The 16,178-nt window shown below is 38.6% G+C and overlaps 1 protein-coding gene across 4 annotated transcripts in view; it reads left to right on the plus strand.

Annotated features, from left to right (window-relative positions):
- The first annotated feature begins 384 nt into the window (after positions 1-384).
- The window catches only part of LOC127851694 (hsp90 co-chaperone Cdc37-like), a 59,278-nt gene continuing 43,484 nt past the window's right edge, over positions 385-16,178 (plus strand). For all 4 annotated transcript variants that reach the window (XM_052385541.1, XM_052385542.1, XM_052385544.1 and 1 more), the window contains exon 1: positions 385-511. In XM_052385541.1, the coding sequence (XP_052241501.1) occupies positions 473-511 (39 nt within the window). In that variant the 5' untranslated portion in view covers positions 385-472. The remainder of the gene's footprint in view (positions 512-16,178) is intronic.

The raw sequence follows: 16,178 nt of genomic DNA on the forward strand, positions 1-16,178 counted from the left end.
ATGATGATGATGATGATGATGATGATGATGATGATGATGATGATGATGATGATGATGGTGATGGTGATGATGGTGATGATGGTGATGATGATGATGATGATGATGATGATGATGATGATCATGATGATCATGATGATGATGATTGAGGTGGTGATGGCGGTGACGGTGGTGGTGGTGGTGGTGGTGGTGGTTGCGCCGGTGACGATGATGAAGATGAAAAATTAGAATGATGATGATGATTATGATGATGATGATGAGGAGGAGGAGGAGGAGGAGGAGGAGGAGGAGGTGCAGTAGTAGTTGTTCACTTGACTTGACAGACAGACTAAAAGGCTAAGAAAATGTAAATGGGGTGTGTAACCTGTCCAACAGGTCTGATTTACAATAGGGTAAATTTTATAAGTAGAAGTGTTATCCGGACGTGAAGTTGATTTCAATTTTGTTTTTGTTTGTGCATTTTCTTTGTCACATTATGTCGACGATTAACTACAGCAAGTGGGACCACATAGAGGTACACTATATCTAAGTTTTAAACTAAAAACAATTACGATTGGCTAAATAAATTATTTGCAATGTTGAATTCGTGATATCTCGAAATTCTGGAAAATTCTTTTTCAAATATTCATTAAATAACTGAAGCAAAGTTAACATTAAGGAAAGTGAAAACAGCTTAACATTTTATTTTTTCGACAAGGGTCCTATGACATATCTCTATGCAAATCTTGTGTTTGTGTCCACACACAATGTCACTTGCGCTAGTGTCATTTTGTGATATAGTCAAATTAGTCCATATAAACGGACTTCTAGAGCCTTTGATAATTTTTGCTATGGCGGCTCTGGCAGTCCATATGCACCCCTTCATAAACATGGGTGCAGTTCAGCGCAGCGAATCCGTGCGCTTCACTAAACAGACGTCGTTCGAGACAAATTGAGGAAAATAATGAATAAACTTCATAAACATGTTAAATTTACCTGAATGGCAAACTACGGATGTCATCCTTTGCATGCACCCTATAAAAACACGACGATGTTTCAACACACTTTTCTCGCTGACATGTTTATGTTTAAATTTGAAACAGTGTATTCTGTATCGAATACCACATCGTTATTGACTTCATAGGCTGGAGCACATAACCCGACATGCAAAATATTGGTGTACTACGACCTAACCAATATTCGGTCAATTTTCCAATATGGCGGATACAGCGTACAAAACAAAACCTAAGTCAATAAAATCAATTATTTCTTGCTTAAATGGTCCTGTTTGGATGAGTTTGTGGTTTAGATAGGTAAACTTGTATAAGTTCTTGCAGTTTCAGTGTTCCTTAACCCTTGCATTGTTGATAACATTTTGCACCCATGGCCAAGAGAGAGTGCATTGCAACTATCAGCAACCCATTGGGTTATAAAGCTGATAGTTGAATTATTGCAACTATAGTCAAATATGATTATTATGCCTCGTTCTCATACTTTCGTGTCTTCTCATTGGATTCGTGCTCAATTTAATACGTCATTTTCGCTCTCGCCAAATACTTTGCGTGTCAGGATTCTATTCAAGTAGATCAAGCGTTTACAACTGCTGACTATTTTGCCAAGAAAATGAGTTTTAAACAAGAAATGTACCACACAGACAAAGATATTGCTTAAATTGTGGTAAAAAATACCATTGCAGAGTATTATTGCATTATAAATCGCCAGCACTTATAACAAAAAAGTTAAGAAATTCTGTGCAAGTGGCAGAAGCATTTCTAAGGAAGGCCGTGCTCTATTCAATTCGGAGCACTGAGAGGTACCTGACATGGTATTGTAACTCAATATCCAAGACGCGTGAGACAATTATATTTCAATTAAAACGTTTGCATTCAGGGGTTTTTTGGGGTTGTGGGGGAAGGGGCCTTTAGCCCTTATGTGGGGGAAATTTTATGCGGGATTTTCCACTTTTGGGGAAAATTGTGCGGGTGGGAATTTTCGCGGCGTTCCCCTTTTTGGGGGATTTGTTTACTTACTCTCTCATTATTACAATACATTTGTACATGTTTGCACTATATTCATTGTTTTTTTTTCATAATTTATTACGCTTTGCAAGATTAAATTGAAATAGAATTGAGATATCATAATCATGAGACACATCTTTCTATTAAAAAAAAAAAAGATTTTTTTTTTTTTTTAGGGGGAATTTTTGGTTCTGAAAGGGGAAAAAACCAGCCTAGTTTGGTGGGGGAAGACGCTGATATTCGGCGTCTGTTATATAAGGTAAAAAAAACCTGGCATTGTTTTTGTTGAAAATAACCATGGTTAAAAATATTTAGATTCCTGCTCTTATTTGGAATTTTATTTTTGAAAATAAATCACTTCCATCATTAAATACACATTCAATTGTGTCTTAGAAGGACATTGCAATCCGTTACGTAAAAAATAACTTCCCCACTGGGAGCCCCATTTGGAACGCGTTCAAGCGAGGAGCACGAATCCAATGAGAAAAATGATCTGGATGATGCAGATCATTGACCTTCACCTTCACGAGTTGAAAAAAATAGTAAATATGTAAACAAAGACGATTTTCAGATGGTTTAATACTGAAATAGTATTTTATTGAGGATATAAAAGTTATACAATGCTAAAAATACTTGTCATTGTATGCGCATGCACGAAATACATAGTCAAGGGGCATGAATGTATGAGAACATAGCATACTGGTCAAAGCTCATAAGATATCTGTTTTAGATTACATTTCTGATTTGTAATAAATATCAGGGTTCCCGCTGTCGATCGCCATTGGCGCCAATTGCGACAAAATAAAAAATCTGGCGACAAAATTTCGTAAATGGCGATTTAAAAAAAAAGCGGCAATTTTCTGCGTTCATATTTTCTTAAAATGACAAAAAACGTGGTGTTTACCAGCCGCTTACGGCAGTCGTAATACTATAGATTAACATGATGTAAGCGATACCGCTGTAATCAATGGAGCGTGGTGCTGACTGCAGACTACCGCAAAGTGGCATGTTATGGCGATAATTGCGATTATCTGGGGTGTTGTTGCAAGTTATCTTAATTGGTCTGCAGTTTTATTGCTTCAGAGATAAGGCATTATTGAAATATACCGACTTTGCGCTTAAATGTGAAGTGTTTGCCACAGTGTTCGAAGCAGCTTCAAGACCGTTTAATTGACAACAATGACAATCAAAAAGGTAATTATCGATTGTTTTTAGAAAAATCGGTGTAATTGTAGAAAATAGTAAAACATTTTACATGTATTGGTTCTATTAAACGGTGACATATTTCTGTTTCACTCGTCAAAATGGCAAGTTCAGAGTGTAAAACGACTTTAGAAAGTGAACACTAGATTCTGCTAATTTTGAGACTCATTCAAAATGCAAACGTTCACCCCCCCCCCCCCCTCTTTGAACTCTTTATATCTTATACACTAATCACTTCATTCACTACCGGATGTACTGTTTTAAAAAAGGTTAACTTGAAGTCAGGGCTCGAATTTAACTTTTTTTCTACTTGCAAAACATTGCGAGCAGCTTTAATACCTACTCGCAAAATCAAAAATATTATCGCAAATTAAGCTGGAAACATAATTTAATTTCGTTTTTTTTCTGACTGAACGGCTAACTTGCTTTATCTTTCGTATTGTTTTTTCCGTCTGTGGGCAAAAAGAAACTAGTTACTTTTTGCTTCGACGCCTTGTCTGTTCAAGTTCAATGAACACGTGTGAATTAGTCGACTGCTTCACTATTTTGGTGCTAGGAGGGCCGGCACCCCACCTGGCTGTTCCTGTGAGGGAACAACCTACGCGAGCTACAACAACAAATGACGGAAAACACCCCCAGGGTCTCCCGAGAGGGGGGGGATGAGAGACCCAACCGGACGGACACAATGGAATCGACAAGAAAAGAACAACGAACAATGACCGATACAGTGGCCTGTACATGTGGGAAAGTCTGCAAAAACTTTCAAGGGCTAAAGATTCACCAGGCAAGGAGCAACTGTCAGCAACCTGATAGATTGAGGCAACGCAAAGGGTTACCTGATAAGACGAGGGAGAAGACTGGTCCGATGGCCAACCATAGTACCAGAAGTCTCTCAGCACCAGTTTTGTCACTAACTGGAAGTGGTTGCTCGCCTGAAGAATTGCAATCCTTAGAATCCTTAGCAGAGACAGAAAAAGCAGTTGGGAACAGTTCAGAGGATGAACTGCTGATGACTCAGACAGACAAGACAGAAGAGTCTCCAATCTTCAGCCAATTCTTAGGAGAAGAATCCCAATATTTCCCCCCAAGGCTAGAGAAAGCCCGGCTGTCATTCCCAATGAACAGAGCACAGACCAATGGTCAACAAAAGACAGAAGGAAAGTCCCCAACATCACCAAACGCCAGAAGATTTCTTGGCCAAGAACCAATGACAAGAAGTGGGATATGTTCGACAACGATCTTGACATTATCCTTCAGACCACTCTCCAAGGTAGGGTAGAAAGGAAAATCAACATCTTGACCACCCTAGTCTACTCACTGGGTCTTGAACGATTTGGCACTGATGAAAAGGAGAGTCAGCTGAAACCAGCTCCTAACCCAAACAGGAGGGAACGTGAAAAGAAGAAGGTCAGGGAAGAGCTTAATTCCCTGAGAAAGAGATACAAGAAGGCCAATGAAGTAGAAAGGAAGGGACTGGCGAAGCTTAGAGAAGAGCTTAGATCTAGATTGAAAATCTTGACAACAGCAGAACGACTTCGGAGGAAACGTAGAAAACGAACAAGGAAAAGGGCAGCTTTCATCGCAAACCCGTACAAGTTCACCAAGACTCTGCTTGGCGAAGAGAAGGGAGGTAGCCTTCAAAGTGACCAGGAGGAAGTAGCCCAGTACCTAAAAGAAGTCCACTCCAACCCAGAAGGGGCCCAGCCTTTAGGTGACTGTGACAAGATAACACCTGCCGATCACCCACTGTTCCCATTGGACCTGAAAGAGCAAACACTCCAAGAAGTCAGAGACGTTGTCAAGAAAGCAAGAGCCTGCTCTGCTCCTGGCCCAAGTGGTATTACATACAAGGTCTACAAGAAATGCCCAAAGCTGCTGAGAAGACTTTGGCTCCTCCTTAGAGCTGTATGGAAGAAAGGCTCGGTTCCTGAATGCTGGCAGGCAGCAGAGGGCTGTTTTGCCCCTAAAGAGAAAGACTCAAAGAATGTCAAGCAATTTCGAACCATCTCACTTCTCAGTGTCGAAGGGAAGATATTTTTCTCTATCTTGGCAAGACGGCTTTCCATATACATGACCACCAACACCTACATTGATACATCAGTACAGAAGGATGGCATCCCTGGATTCTCAGGGTGTGTTGAACACACAAGTGCCCTCACTCAACTGCTTCACGAGGCTAGAATAAACAAGAAGAACGTGACGATTGTGTGGCTAGACCTCGCCAACGCCTATGGCTCCATTCCCCACCAGCTAATCCAAGAAGCACTACAGCATTACCATGTACCGGAGCATGCAAGAAGCCTCATACGGAGCTACATGTACTACAGCAATATCCACCTCAGGTTCTCATGCAAGAGCTTCACAACATCTTGGATATCGCTCGAAAAGGGTATAGTCAAAGGCTGTTCTATTTCCGTGATTCTCTTTGTTATGGGAATGAATATGATCCTGAGAGCAGGGGAAAGAGAAACACGAGGGCCACTTACCAACGCAGGCATCCGTCTACCAGCAAACAGAGGATTCATGGATGATCTCAACATCACCACAGAAACCCATATCCAAGCTAGATGGATCCTGAAAGCCCTAGATGAGACTGTGACATGGGCAAGAATGGTTTTTAAGCCAAAGAAGTCCAGGTGTCTGGTAGTAAAGAAGGGAAAGGTCACGACACAGTTCAAGTTATTCATCCAAGGCGAGGAAATCCCATCATTGGTAGATTACCCAATCAAGTGCCTAGGTAAATGGTTTGATTCTACACTCTCAGACAAGAGCAGCAAAGGAAGAATCCGGCAACAGCTTGAGGAAGGTGTCCGGAGAATTGACAGAGCAGAACTACCAGGGAAGTTCAAGTCCTGGATCTATCAGCACGGTCTACTACCAAGGCTTGTTTGACCACTGATGGTCAACGAGATACCAGTGAGTCTAGTTGAGCAACTCGAACAGGCAGTAAGCAAGCACATAAGAAGATGGCTAGGGCTGCCACCATCGTTCAGCTCCATAGGACTATATGGAAGGTGTACAAAGCTGCAGATGCCACTGACATGCCTAGTAGAGGAATACAAGGTAGCAAAAGCAAGGCTGTTCCTAACACTACGTGACTCCGCAGACCAGAAGATCAGTAAAGCTGGAATAGAAATCCGAACAGGGAGGAAGTGGTCGGCAAGCAAGGCAGTTGAACAAGCCGAGAGTAGTCTGCACCACCAGGTCATTGTTGGAGCTACCAACAAAGGTCGGGAAGGCCTAGGGCATGGGCAACAGCCCCGATGGGAAAAGGCAGACAGCCAGGAAAGACGCTCCATGGTACAACAGGAAATCAGAAGGTCAGAAGATACCCATCGGTCTGCAAGATCTGTGCAGATGGGCCAACAAGGTTGTTGGAGTCGATGGAATCTGCCAGAGAGAAAGCTGACATGGAGTGAACTTTGGCAGTATGAACCCCTCCAGCTGTCCTTTTTACTGAGATCAGTATATGATCTTTTGCCAACACCAACAAACCTTGAAAGATGGAAGCTTAGCGACGACCCAAGCTGTCCACTATGCAGCCAGAGAGGGACACTAGCACATGTACTCTCATCCTGTCCTGTTGCTCTCTCTCAAGGTCATTACAGATGGAGGCATGACCAAGTCCTGCGAGTGCTTGCCGACATCCTGGAGCAAGAAAGAAGGAAGGAGTGGCAAATCAACACCAAAGGGCCAGGTTACATCAACTTTGTCAGGGAAGGACAGAAGGCAAAGGGTAGCCAGAACACAAGCCTGCTACAAGAGGCCAGACACTGGGAGATGAAGGTTGATCTCCAACAGAAACTTGTATTCCCAGATGTTGTTCAAACAAACCTATGCCCTGATAAAGTCATCTGGTCAACAGCTCCAAAGAAGATGATACTCCTGGAACTGACTGTCCCTTGGGAAGAAAGAACTGATGAGGCAAATGAAAGGAAGCAGTCAAAGTACCAAGAACTGGCAGACATGTGCAGGGAGAGAGGATACACCACCTGGATCTTCCCTGTAGAAGTAGGATGTAGGGGCTTCCCTGCACAATCTGTGTGGAAAGCGCTAGGAGCTTTGGGCATCAAAGGCAGCGCTAGGAAAAGCTCTGTACGGGCCCTTGGCAAGGCGGCAGAGAGAGCGTCCAGTTGGCTCTGGCTACGACGCAATGAAACGACATGGAAGCCATCACAGACGAGCAGTGATTGATCACCACTGCTGCCCCGCCATCAAGAGGGTGTTCCGAGATAAGGGGCGAAACACCTGATGACTGATGGGAACTCGGCTGATGACGTCTGTGTTACGCAGTAACCACTGTATTACTCAACATGGTAACAATACAATATGCGTATCTGTACTATAAGTATACCCGTCTACATACAAGGTGCGCACTTCCGCATACGGGTATTTGGACGTTCTATAAATTGACCTACGGTTGGCCTTCGCGAGGTCGAGCGCATTTAGCAATATTACTTTTTTTTTCTCACTATTTCTTTACTCGCAAAAAAATACTAGTGGTTTAAAACTAAAGTCGCAATCGGTATTTTTCACTCGCATTTTGCGAGTGTTTATTTTGAGCCCTGATAGTTAAGCACATGGAAATCAATTTGACATTTGATATACACAAATGCTTATTTTATTTGACTGTTATGTTAAGGGCTCTATGTAGTAGGTCATATGATTGCACACATTTATATTATTTATATACTATACATTAATTGATTATTATAAGTATTATATTAATATTATATTTCCCTTTTTGTATTTTCAGAATACCATAAAGCTTCTGAAGAACCAAAACTGTGGCAACATATTCAGGCTGCTAAGAAGGTGTCAATCAACAAGACTTACAACTGATTGAATGTGCCTTTATTTAATGAACAATGTTAAATGTGTTGTTATTATTAATACTACTGTTATTAAATCAATTCCTTTAACATACTGTAAATGCTCAGTTTTTGTTTGTATTATAATAACATGATCTCAATTGCCCAAATGTTGCCCCAGTGTGGCGACAACTTTTGAAAGCCCAGAGGGAACCCTGAATATATGGGCATTTAGTGGGGAAAAAAACATTCAAATTATTGACATAAACGTATGTAACAGAGAAAACCAATAAAATGTAAAAAAAAAAATTTTTTTAGATGAATCAACCAAGAAACAATGTTTAAGAGTTAGTCTATAGATTTAACAACCACTACATTGAATAGGTGAAGGTTAAAGAGTTTGAAGAATAACAAATTTGAAAATATCAGGAAATTTTTTTATAACAAATTAATGGGAATCTATAAATCACTTCCATAACAACATATATTTGATATATCTTTACATTGTTCTATTTACAGCAGTGTGTCATCCTTGCTTTCATCAAGCCTCTGCGAGAAACAAATAACTGAATGACATTTCTTGACAAACATGCATATGCTAAGTTGTGGTCCACCGAAAAAGGAAATTATCTCAAAACAGTCAAGCAATTTGTATTTTATCATTACAAATGTGTCAGTGCTTTCCGCAGGATTTTTTTCAGACGACCCGGGCCTTTAGGGGTGAGTTAGGGAGGGCAACCCCCTACATACCAGGGCCCTCAATCTACCAAATCTGCTGTCGAATTTTGGTGGCAGTCCCCCATCTGAAAAGTATTTTTTTAAATCCTCCAAAACAGATTTTTTCCTCCTCAGAAAATGGATATAAAATATAAAAAATGGCTGATTCATAGTTGAAAATTGAACGTTTTTCGCGCACTGAAATATCTATGCTATCTACACTTCTTTCGTTCTAATGGAATTTGTGGTTGTTAACCTTAATTGATTAGACGCTCAATAAAACATCGGGAAAAAAACACCAAGACGATCATGAAGGTGAAGGTCAAAACAACATAATGTCTCATGACAGCAAATCTTATCGCAAAAATATCAGTAAAACATTCACCAAATGTAAAAAAATTTGATCTTCTGTTCAATAAACAGTCACTTGCTCAGTGAGATGCAGATGCATTTTGTTCCACTAGTACTACTAGTCACGATGCTAGTGAAGATGCCATGTCGAGTTCCGAGATCGCAGAGGCACTCCCTGACTCTGTTGATATGGCCTCAGCATGGATCTTTTATTTAAAATTATTTCAAGAAACGATGTTTAGAATAGTAAACATCTTTGATAAAGTTCCTGTTCTTGCATTTTTTTGCTGTAAAGTAAGTTTGCTTTGAAAAATTGCCCCGTTTACAAAAAATTCCCCCTCCTAAGGGCTGCGGACCCCTTCCCTCAAAGTAGTATGAGGGCGCTGCATACGTTATTTTAATAGCATTTGTTTATGTAGTTTTGTGGTTTCTATGACTTGAAAGAAAATAAACCAGCTATAAAGTCATTGATAAAGAAATTTTATTTTGTGTAAATCTTTCAGTTTCAGACATAGATACGCATAATCCTGACTCGATGGATTGTCCAATACATCCATATCAACCCGACTCAATCAATAACCGCATACTAACTTCCTTTTCTGTTGCTATTCATAACCAGATAATCCTGCATACTCCATGTATAAAAGTAAATTCTGGTAAATATTGAGAATAAAAGCGCTCAAGAATTTCATAAACACAAACATTTGTCATTTTTCTTAAGTATCAAATTAATTTTGGCATATGAGACAATTTAAACATTCGATGAAATAACTTCTTATCGGGATGGGGTTTTGCCACTGAACACGCTTTGAAAGCCTGATGTGCTGTTTGCGATTTAATACAACAATTAATACATCCACACTTTCCACGTGACGTTGTATATGTCTGCATAATTGTCCCCTACCAGTTTCACCAGAGGGGACTTATGGTTTACGCTCAGTGCATCTGTCTGTCACACTTTTCTGGATCCTGCGATAACTTTAAAAGTTCTTCGTATTTTTTCATGAAACTTGAAAAATGGATAGATGGCAATATGGAAATTATGCACGTCATTTCATTTTGTTCCTACGTCAAAAATTCTGGTTGCTATGGCAAAAAATATAACAAAAATAAATAAATAAATTCTGACAATTGTGGGGCCGGATGGGGACATATATTGCTTGGCAAAAGTCTTGTTTTCGTATGGTTTTAATTAAGACAAAGAAACAACACGAAATAAATGAAAAACATGAAGCATTGCATATTTGAAGCTAGAATTTGTTAATGTCACATTAACATTAAAATTGGAAGCTGTTTTGGACTACAAATTAAATAATGCTCATTTGAGAATTCAACAAAACACTTATAGTTCTGGTAATGCTTTCAGTAATAATTTGTTAAAACACTTTACGAGTTGAATAAATGTTTTGACCTTATTATTCAGTGTTCTCTGAAAGCACCCGTAGCTGGCAATTTCACCGGTTACATTCAATCTAGATGCCGGCTACTTTCCCCAAAGTGTCAATTGAAATGGTGCAAATACACCAGTTTTTATGCTCCCAAAAAAATTATTTTGGGGGAGCATATAGTCGCCGCTTCTTCTGTCCATCCGTGTGTCTGTCCGTGCTCAATTTTTGTCTGGGCTATTTCTCGGCAACTAATGACTGGAATTCAATGAAACTTTATGGGAAGCTTCACTACCAAGAGAAGATGTGCATATTATCAGCAGTTCTGGTCGGATGATTTTCATGCTCCCCAAAAAAAATTTGGGGGGGGAGAATATAGTCGCCACTTCGTCTGTCCGTCCGTCCGTCCCGTCCGTGCACAATTTTTGTCCGGGCTATTTCTCAGCAACTAATGACCAGAATTCAATTAAACTTTATGGGAAATTTCACTACCAAGAGGAGATGTGCATTTTATCAGCCGGTTCTGGTCGGATGATTTTTCACAGAGTTATGGACCTTTGAAATTTCCATTAACTGTACATATAGTGCAATTCTTGTCCGCGCTATTTCTCAGCAACTAATGACCGGAATTCAATTAAACTTTATGGGAAGCTTCACTACCAAGAGGAGATGTGCATATTATCAGGGGGTTCTGGATGGATGATTTTTCACAGAGTAATGGCCCTTTGAAATTTTCCATTTACTGTACATATACAATGTAGTGCAATTCTTGTACGGGCTATTTCTCAGCAACTAATGACCGGAATTCAATGAAACTTTATGGGAAGCTTCACTACCAAGAAGAGATGTGCATATTATCAACCGGTTCTGGCCGGATGATTTTTCTTAGAGTTATGGCCCTTTGAAATTTTCCATTGTACATATATAATGCAATTCTTGTCCGGGCTATTTCTCAGCAACTTATTACGGGAATTCAATGAAAGTTTATGGGAAGCTTCACTACCACCAGGAGATGTGCATATTATCAGCCGGTTATGGTGGGCTGATTTTTCACAGAGTAATTGCCCTTTGAAATTTTCCATTGTACATATAGTGCAATTCTTGTCCGAGCTATTCCTCAGCAATTTATCACGGGAATTCAATGAAACTTTATGGGAAGCTTCACTACCAACAGGAGATGTGCATACTATCAGCCGGATATGGTCAGATGATTTTTCACAGAGTAATGGCCCTATGAAATGTTCTATAAACTGTACATACATGTATAGTGCAATTCTTGTCTGGGCTATTTCTCCCCAACTACTGACTGGACTTCAATGAAGCTTTATGGGAAGATTAACTACCTTGAGGAGATGCGCATGTTATTAGTGGGTTCTGGTTAGATGAGTTATGGCCCTTTGAAATTTTTAAGTTGATAAACCATACATTGTATTATTTTGTCCAAAGTTATGCCCCTCAAGACGTTTCCTTTAATCTGAATATATAGTTCAATACTGTGACAAAAAAAAACCTTTGGGGAGCATCAACCGTCTCCGACGGTTTCTTGTTCACAGAGTTATGGCCATTTGAAATTTGCTATAAAAAAATTATAGTCCCACCAACTACTGTGCTCTCAAGACGTTTCCTTTTATCTAAATATAGTGCAATATTGTGACAAAAAAAAACTTTGGGGAGCATCAATCGTCTCCGACGGTTTCTTGTATTGCTTAGTCGCTGGCTACTGTGAACATATAACTGCATGGCTTCTCAATTTTTTCTGGAGAACACTTATTTAATTATGATGCATGAAATTACACCTGGTTGTCATCATCAGTCTTCTAAGTAACTTGCAGAGATTTCATCATTGAGGTGAACATCATTGGGACTGATTAGTGGGGTAGGTAAGAAAGCCAACAAACTGTTACAAAACCACACTATTATGACAATTATGTCACTCGACATCTGAATGATTTTACTTCATGCATTTAATGCATAAATGAATGCTGTCGCACATGCAAAGCATGCGCTCTCATTGGCCAATATCGATTATACAATACAATGATAGGCGGGCTTACGATTGGTAAAGACATACATGTTATTGACAGAGGATCTTAAATAGGCTCTCAAAATATTTGGCGAAGTGGATATCGCTTGAAGAATGGCTAGTTGCAGTTACTGAAAAAGAACACTTGTCGATAAATTTTGAACGCCCCGCGGACTCGGATTTTATAAGTCAAACTCCCAGGCGAGGGACAGCTGACTGGCCTGTGGAAAGCACTGAGATGTGTTTTATTCTAATTGAACATATGCATGGATATCAATAAGTTTAACCCTTTCCCACTCAGAAGCAAAGTGAAAATTGCTATGTGCAAACAGCATAAAACGAGAACAGCCTGCGAGTAACTAGCAGTCTGTTAAGGTTTTATGCTGTTTGCTGCTCATCAGTATCTAAGGTTTGGAGATGAAGCCTTTACAACTTGAATCTAGTAAAAAAGCTATTAAATTCAATACAAAGAATGTATTGGATAACATGGTAAGAAGCAGTGCACTCATAGATTGACAGCAATGATAAGCTTGTTGTGTTAGAAGTGCGATTGAATTGCAATTTTACTTTATTCATCATATTTTATAATCAACATCTCTCAGACTCTGTTTCTAGACAACCTAATATCATAAATATCAATACATGTAACATAGAGGCATATATATTTATACATATCAGAAAAAAGATATGTTCAAGGCTGATAAAATACTATAAACTTTGACATCTCATCATGTTCAAGATATAAAAAATAACACTAATATCAATTTCATTAAATTTCCACTATTTTGCCTGGTAAGGTGCCAGGGACTAAAATATGCAAATAACACCTGTGTGTTCTTCAAAGTTTATGAGGTCCTTCCAAGCCTGATGCTGCATTTTGTGACGATCCAGTGTCGGTTCCGGCATTCCTATTCAACAGCAAATAAACTGACTAGGCTCACGAAGGTCCTGGTGTTCTTTGAATGATATCTAAATCTGCAATTTCAAGCTATTATTTTGATTTGGTTGCGCTATTGAACCGGGGTGGCAGAGGCGAGAAGTGAATTTCTCAACCACTGGGTCATCTGGACAGCCAATCAGTTCTTAAGATAGTAGTACAGTCTGTTTGATTTATACAACATAGTTAGTTGATCACATAAGGTTTACTAAGGAGCACCAAACATTCTAGCATCTGTTTTCAGTTTAATAACATTCTAATAGACACCCTCATAAATGAGGTTTCATATTACCTAATATTCCTTAAATAATACCATTTTTGCCCATATGCCTAAATGATACCATTTTCACCCCAAAATACCTTTAAAAAAACTATTTTCTCTAAAATGACTTAAAAACATATAATAACATATTCACCCCAAATTCCTTAAATGTCCATTATCACCTACACTGTCTAAAATATTACCAACATGTCAAAAAGTGTACACTTTTCACCTAAAATGCTTAAAATTATAATATTATACCCAAAATGCCTAAAGTGATACAATTTTAATTCAAAATGCCTAAAGTAGTACCATTTTCACTCAGATTCACTAAAATGAATCAATTTTCATCAAAAATGTCAAAAGTCATATCATTCTATCTCAGAATGAGGGCAAAGGGCCCCAAAAGTTATTTAAAAAAAACTGCATTGTTTATTTATTTATTTTTTAAAGACCGCACAAACATAATTTTGTAAAAACAATTAATGTATATTTAAATTTCAAGTCAGCTATTTTCTTATTATTGGTCAAAACGTTGACAAGACAAGTTTGAAGGAGTAATAGACTTCCATGTATTGATCTCTAAATGTTATACATAGTTTTCTCCCTTTAATTGGTTTATATCTGGACACCCTTCTCAAAAAAGTGTGTGAAATGTACGTTTTAAGTACGTTTTGCGTGTGGTAAACGTGGCGGTATTGGCACTGCGTTTTATGTGCGCTTTTTCTTACCAAGTGAGTTTTTAACAAAAACAAACAAACAAGAAAATGTGCGCTTTTTGTGGATAAATGTGCGCTTTATGTGCGTTAAACGTGCGCTTTTTATAAGTGCGTTTTTGACTGCCATTTATGTGTGTAAAATGTGCGCTTTTAAGTGTGTTAAATGTGCGCTTTTAGTGAGTTAAATGTGCGCTTTTATATTTTAAAAGCGCACATTTAACTCATTTAAAGCGCAGTTATAACCCACATAAAAGCGCACATGTGTGTTAAATGTGCGCTTTTATGTGCGTTAAACGTGCGCTTTTTATAAGTGCGTTTTTTACTGCCATTTATGTGTGTTAAATGTGGGTATTTTAAGTGGGTTAAATGTGCGCTTTTCGCGAGTTTAATGTGCGCTTTTTTATTTAAAAAGCGCACATTTAACTCACTTTAAGCGCAGTTATAACCCACATAAAAGCGCACATGTGTGTAAAATGTGCGCTTTTAAGTGGGTTAAAACTGCGCTTTTCAGCGAGTTAAATGTGCGCTTTTTTATTTTAAAAAGTGCACATTTAGCTCACGTTAAGGGCAGTTATAACCCACACAAAACGCACAATTTACGCACATGAATGGCAGTAAAAAACGCACTCACAAAAAGCACACATGTGCGTTAAAGGTGCATCTTTTGCCTTTACAGTTGATTCAATTATATGCTGTTAAAAGTTTTTTTTAATTCAGATAAACAATAAAAACCAATAATTATATAAACATATATATTTGTGTATTTTAATAATTACAAGATAATTCAATTTTATACTTAAATGTACACCAACATTTTTAACATACATGAGTAATTAAATATCAATGGCAATTTGATGAAATAAATATAAACATAATTTGATTATAAATAAACAAAAAATAATAGCATACTATAATAACATGTACAGTATATACACACGAACAGCTATATACATAAGAAAGATGCATATCAATCAAGGCCTGTCAGCATTTCTTTGAGGCGGCGGAGTGCAGCTCTCATCTTTCTCTCCACGTCTGCCACCAGCCGGTCAAACTTCTTTGCAACTATTATACTGTCATGGCCTTTGCGCGATGCGTCTCGTGCATGATCTCATTTGATCAGGTCCTGAAAGATATTTTATAATGTAAGTGTTGAATATTGCTGTTATGGTAATCTCGTTGCTATAAAAATTATAAATTTAATTCAAAACTAGTTTGTTTGCTTGTTGTTTTTGGTTGTTTATTTTGCAATTTTAATCCTCTGATCACATGTGACTTAACGCTTTTCATAAATAAATACGTTTGATAGAAAATACTGTTCGAAAATGTACCAAGATACGTGGTATCATTTTGCTGTGTGGACTGGTCGGAAGTGTGACACCTTTAAAATGCAATAACCAGTACCCTGTATAGTTTTACCTCTAAACAAATCCAGCTTTTCTTGGTCAAGGAGAGGGCGCGGTTTTCCCACTCCTGTTCTCCTCATGTCGGCCAGCTTGTGCAGGGTAAATCCTGGTATTCAAGTCCATACATCAGATAGTCTCCCTTTTGCTCCCTTTTTTGGCAGGCGATGCGATGATGCACATTCTTTCCAAAGGATCTTCTGATCAATGTAAATTTCACGGTCACCATGGGGTTTAACCTTTAAATATAAAAGTTCTCATTTAATATGGGGGAAAAATCTGTTCATTAATGACCAAAAATAGGTATAAATAACTTTAAGATGACAATAACCATAAAATACAGCCATAATAATTCAAATGGTGTTGTTTTTGCTTA

This window comes from Dreissena polymorpha, chromosome 11 (assembly GCF_020536995.1).
Source record: "Dreissena polymorpha isolate Duluth1 chromosome 11, UMN_Dpol_1.0, whole genome shotgun sequence".
Lineage (NCBI taxonomy): Eukaryota > Metazoa > Mollusca > Bivalvia > Myida > Dreissenidae > Dreissena > Dreissena polymorpha.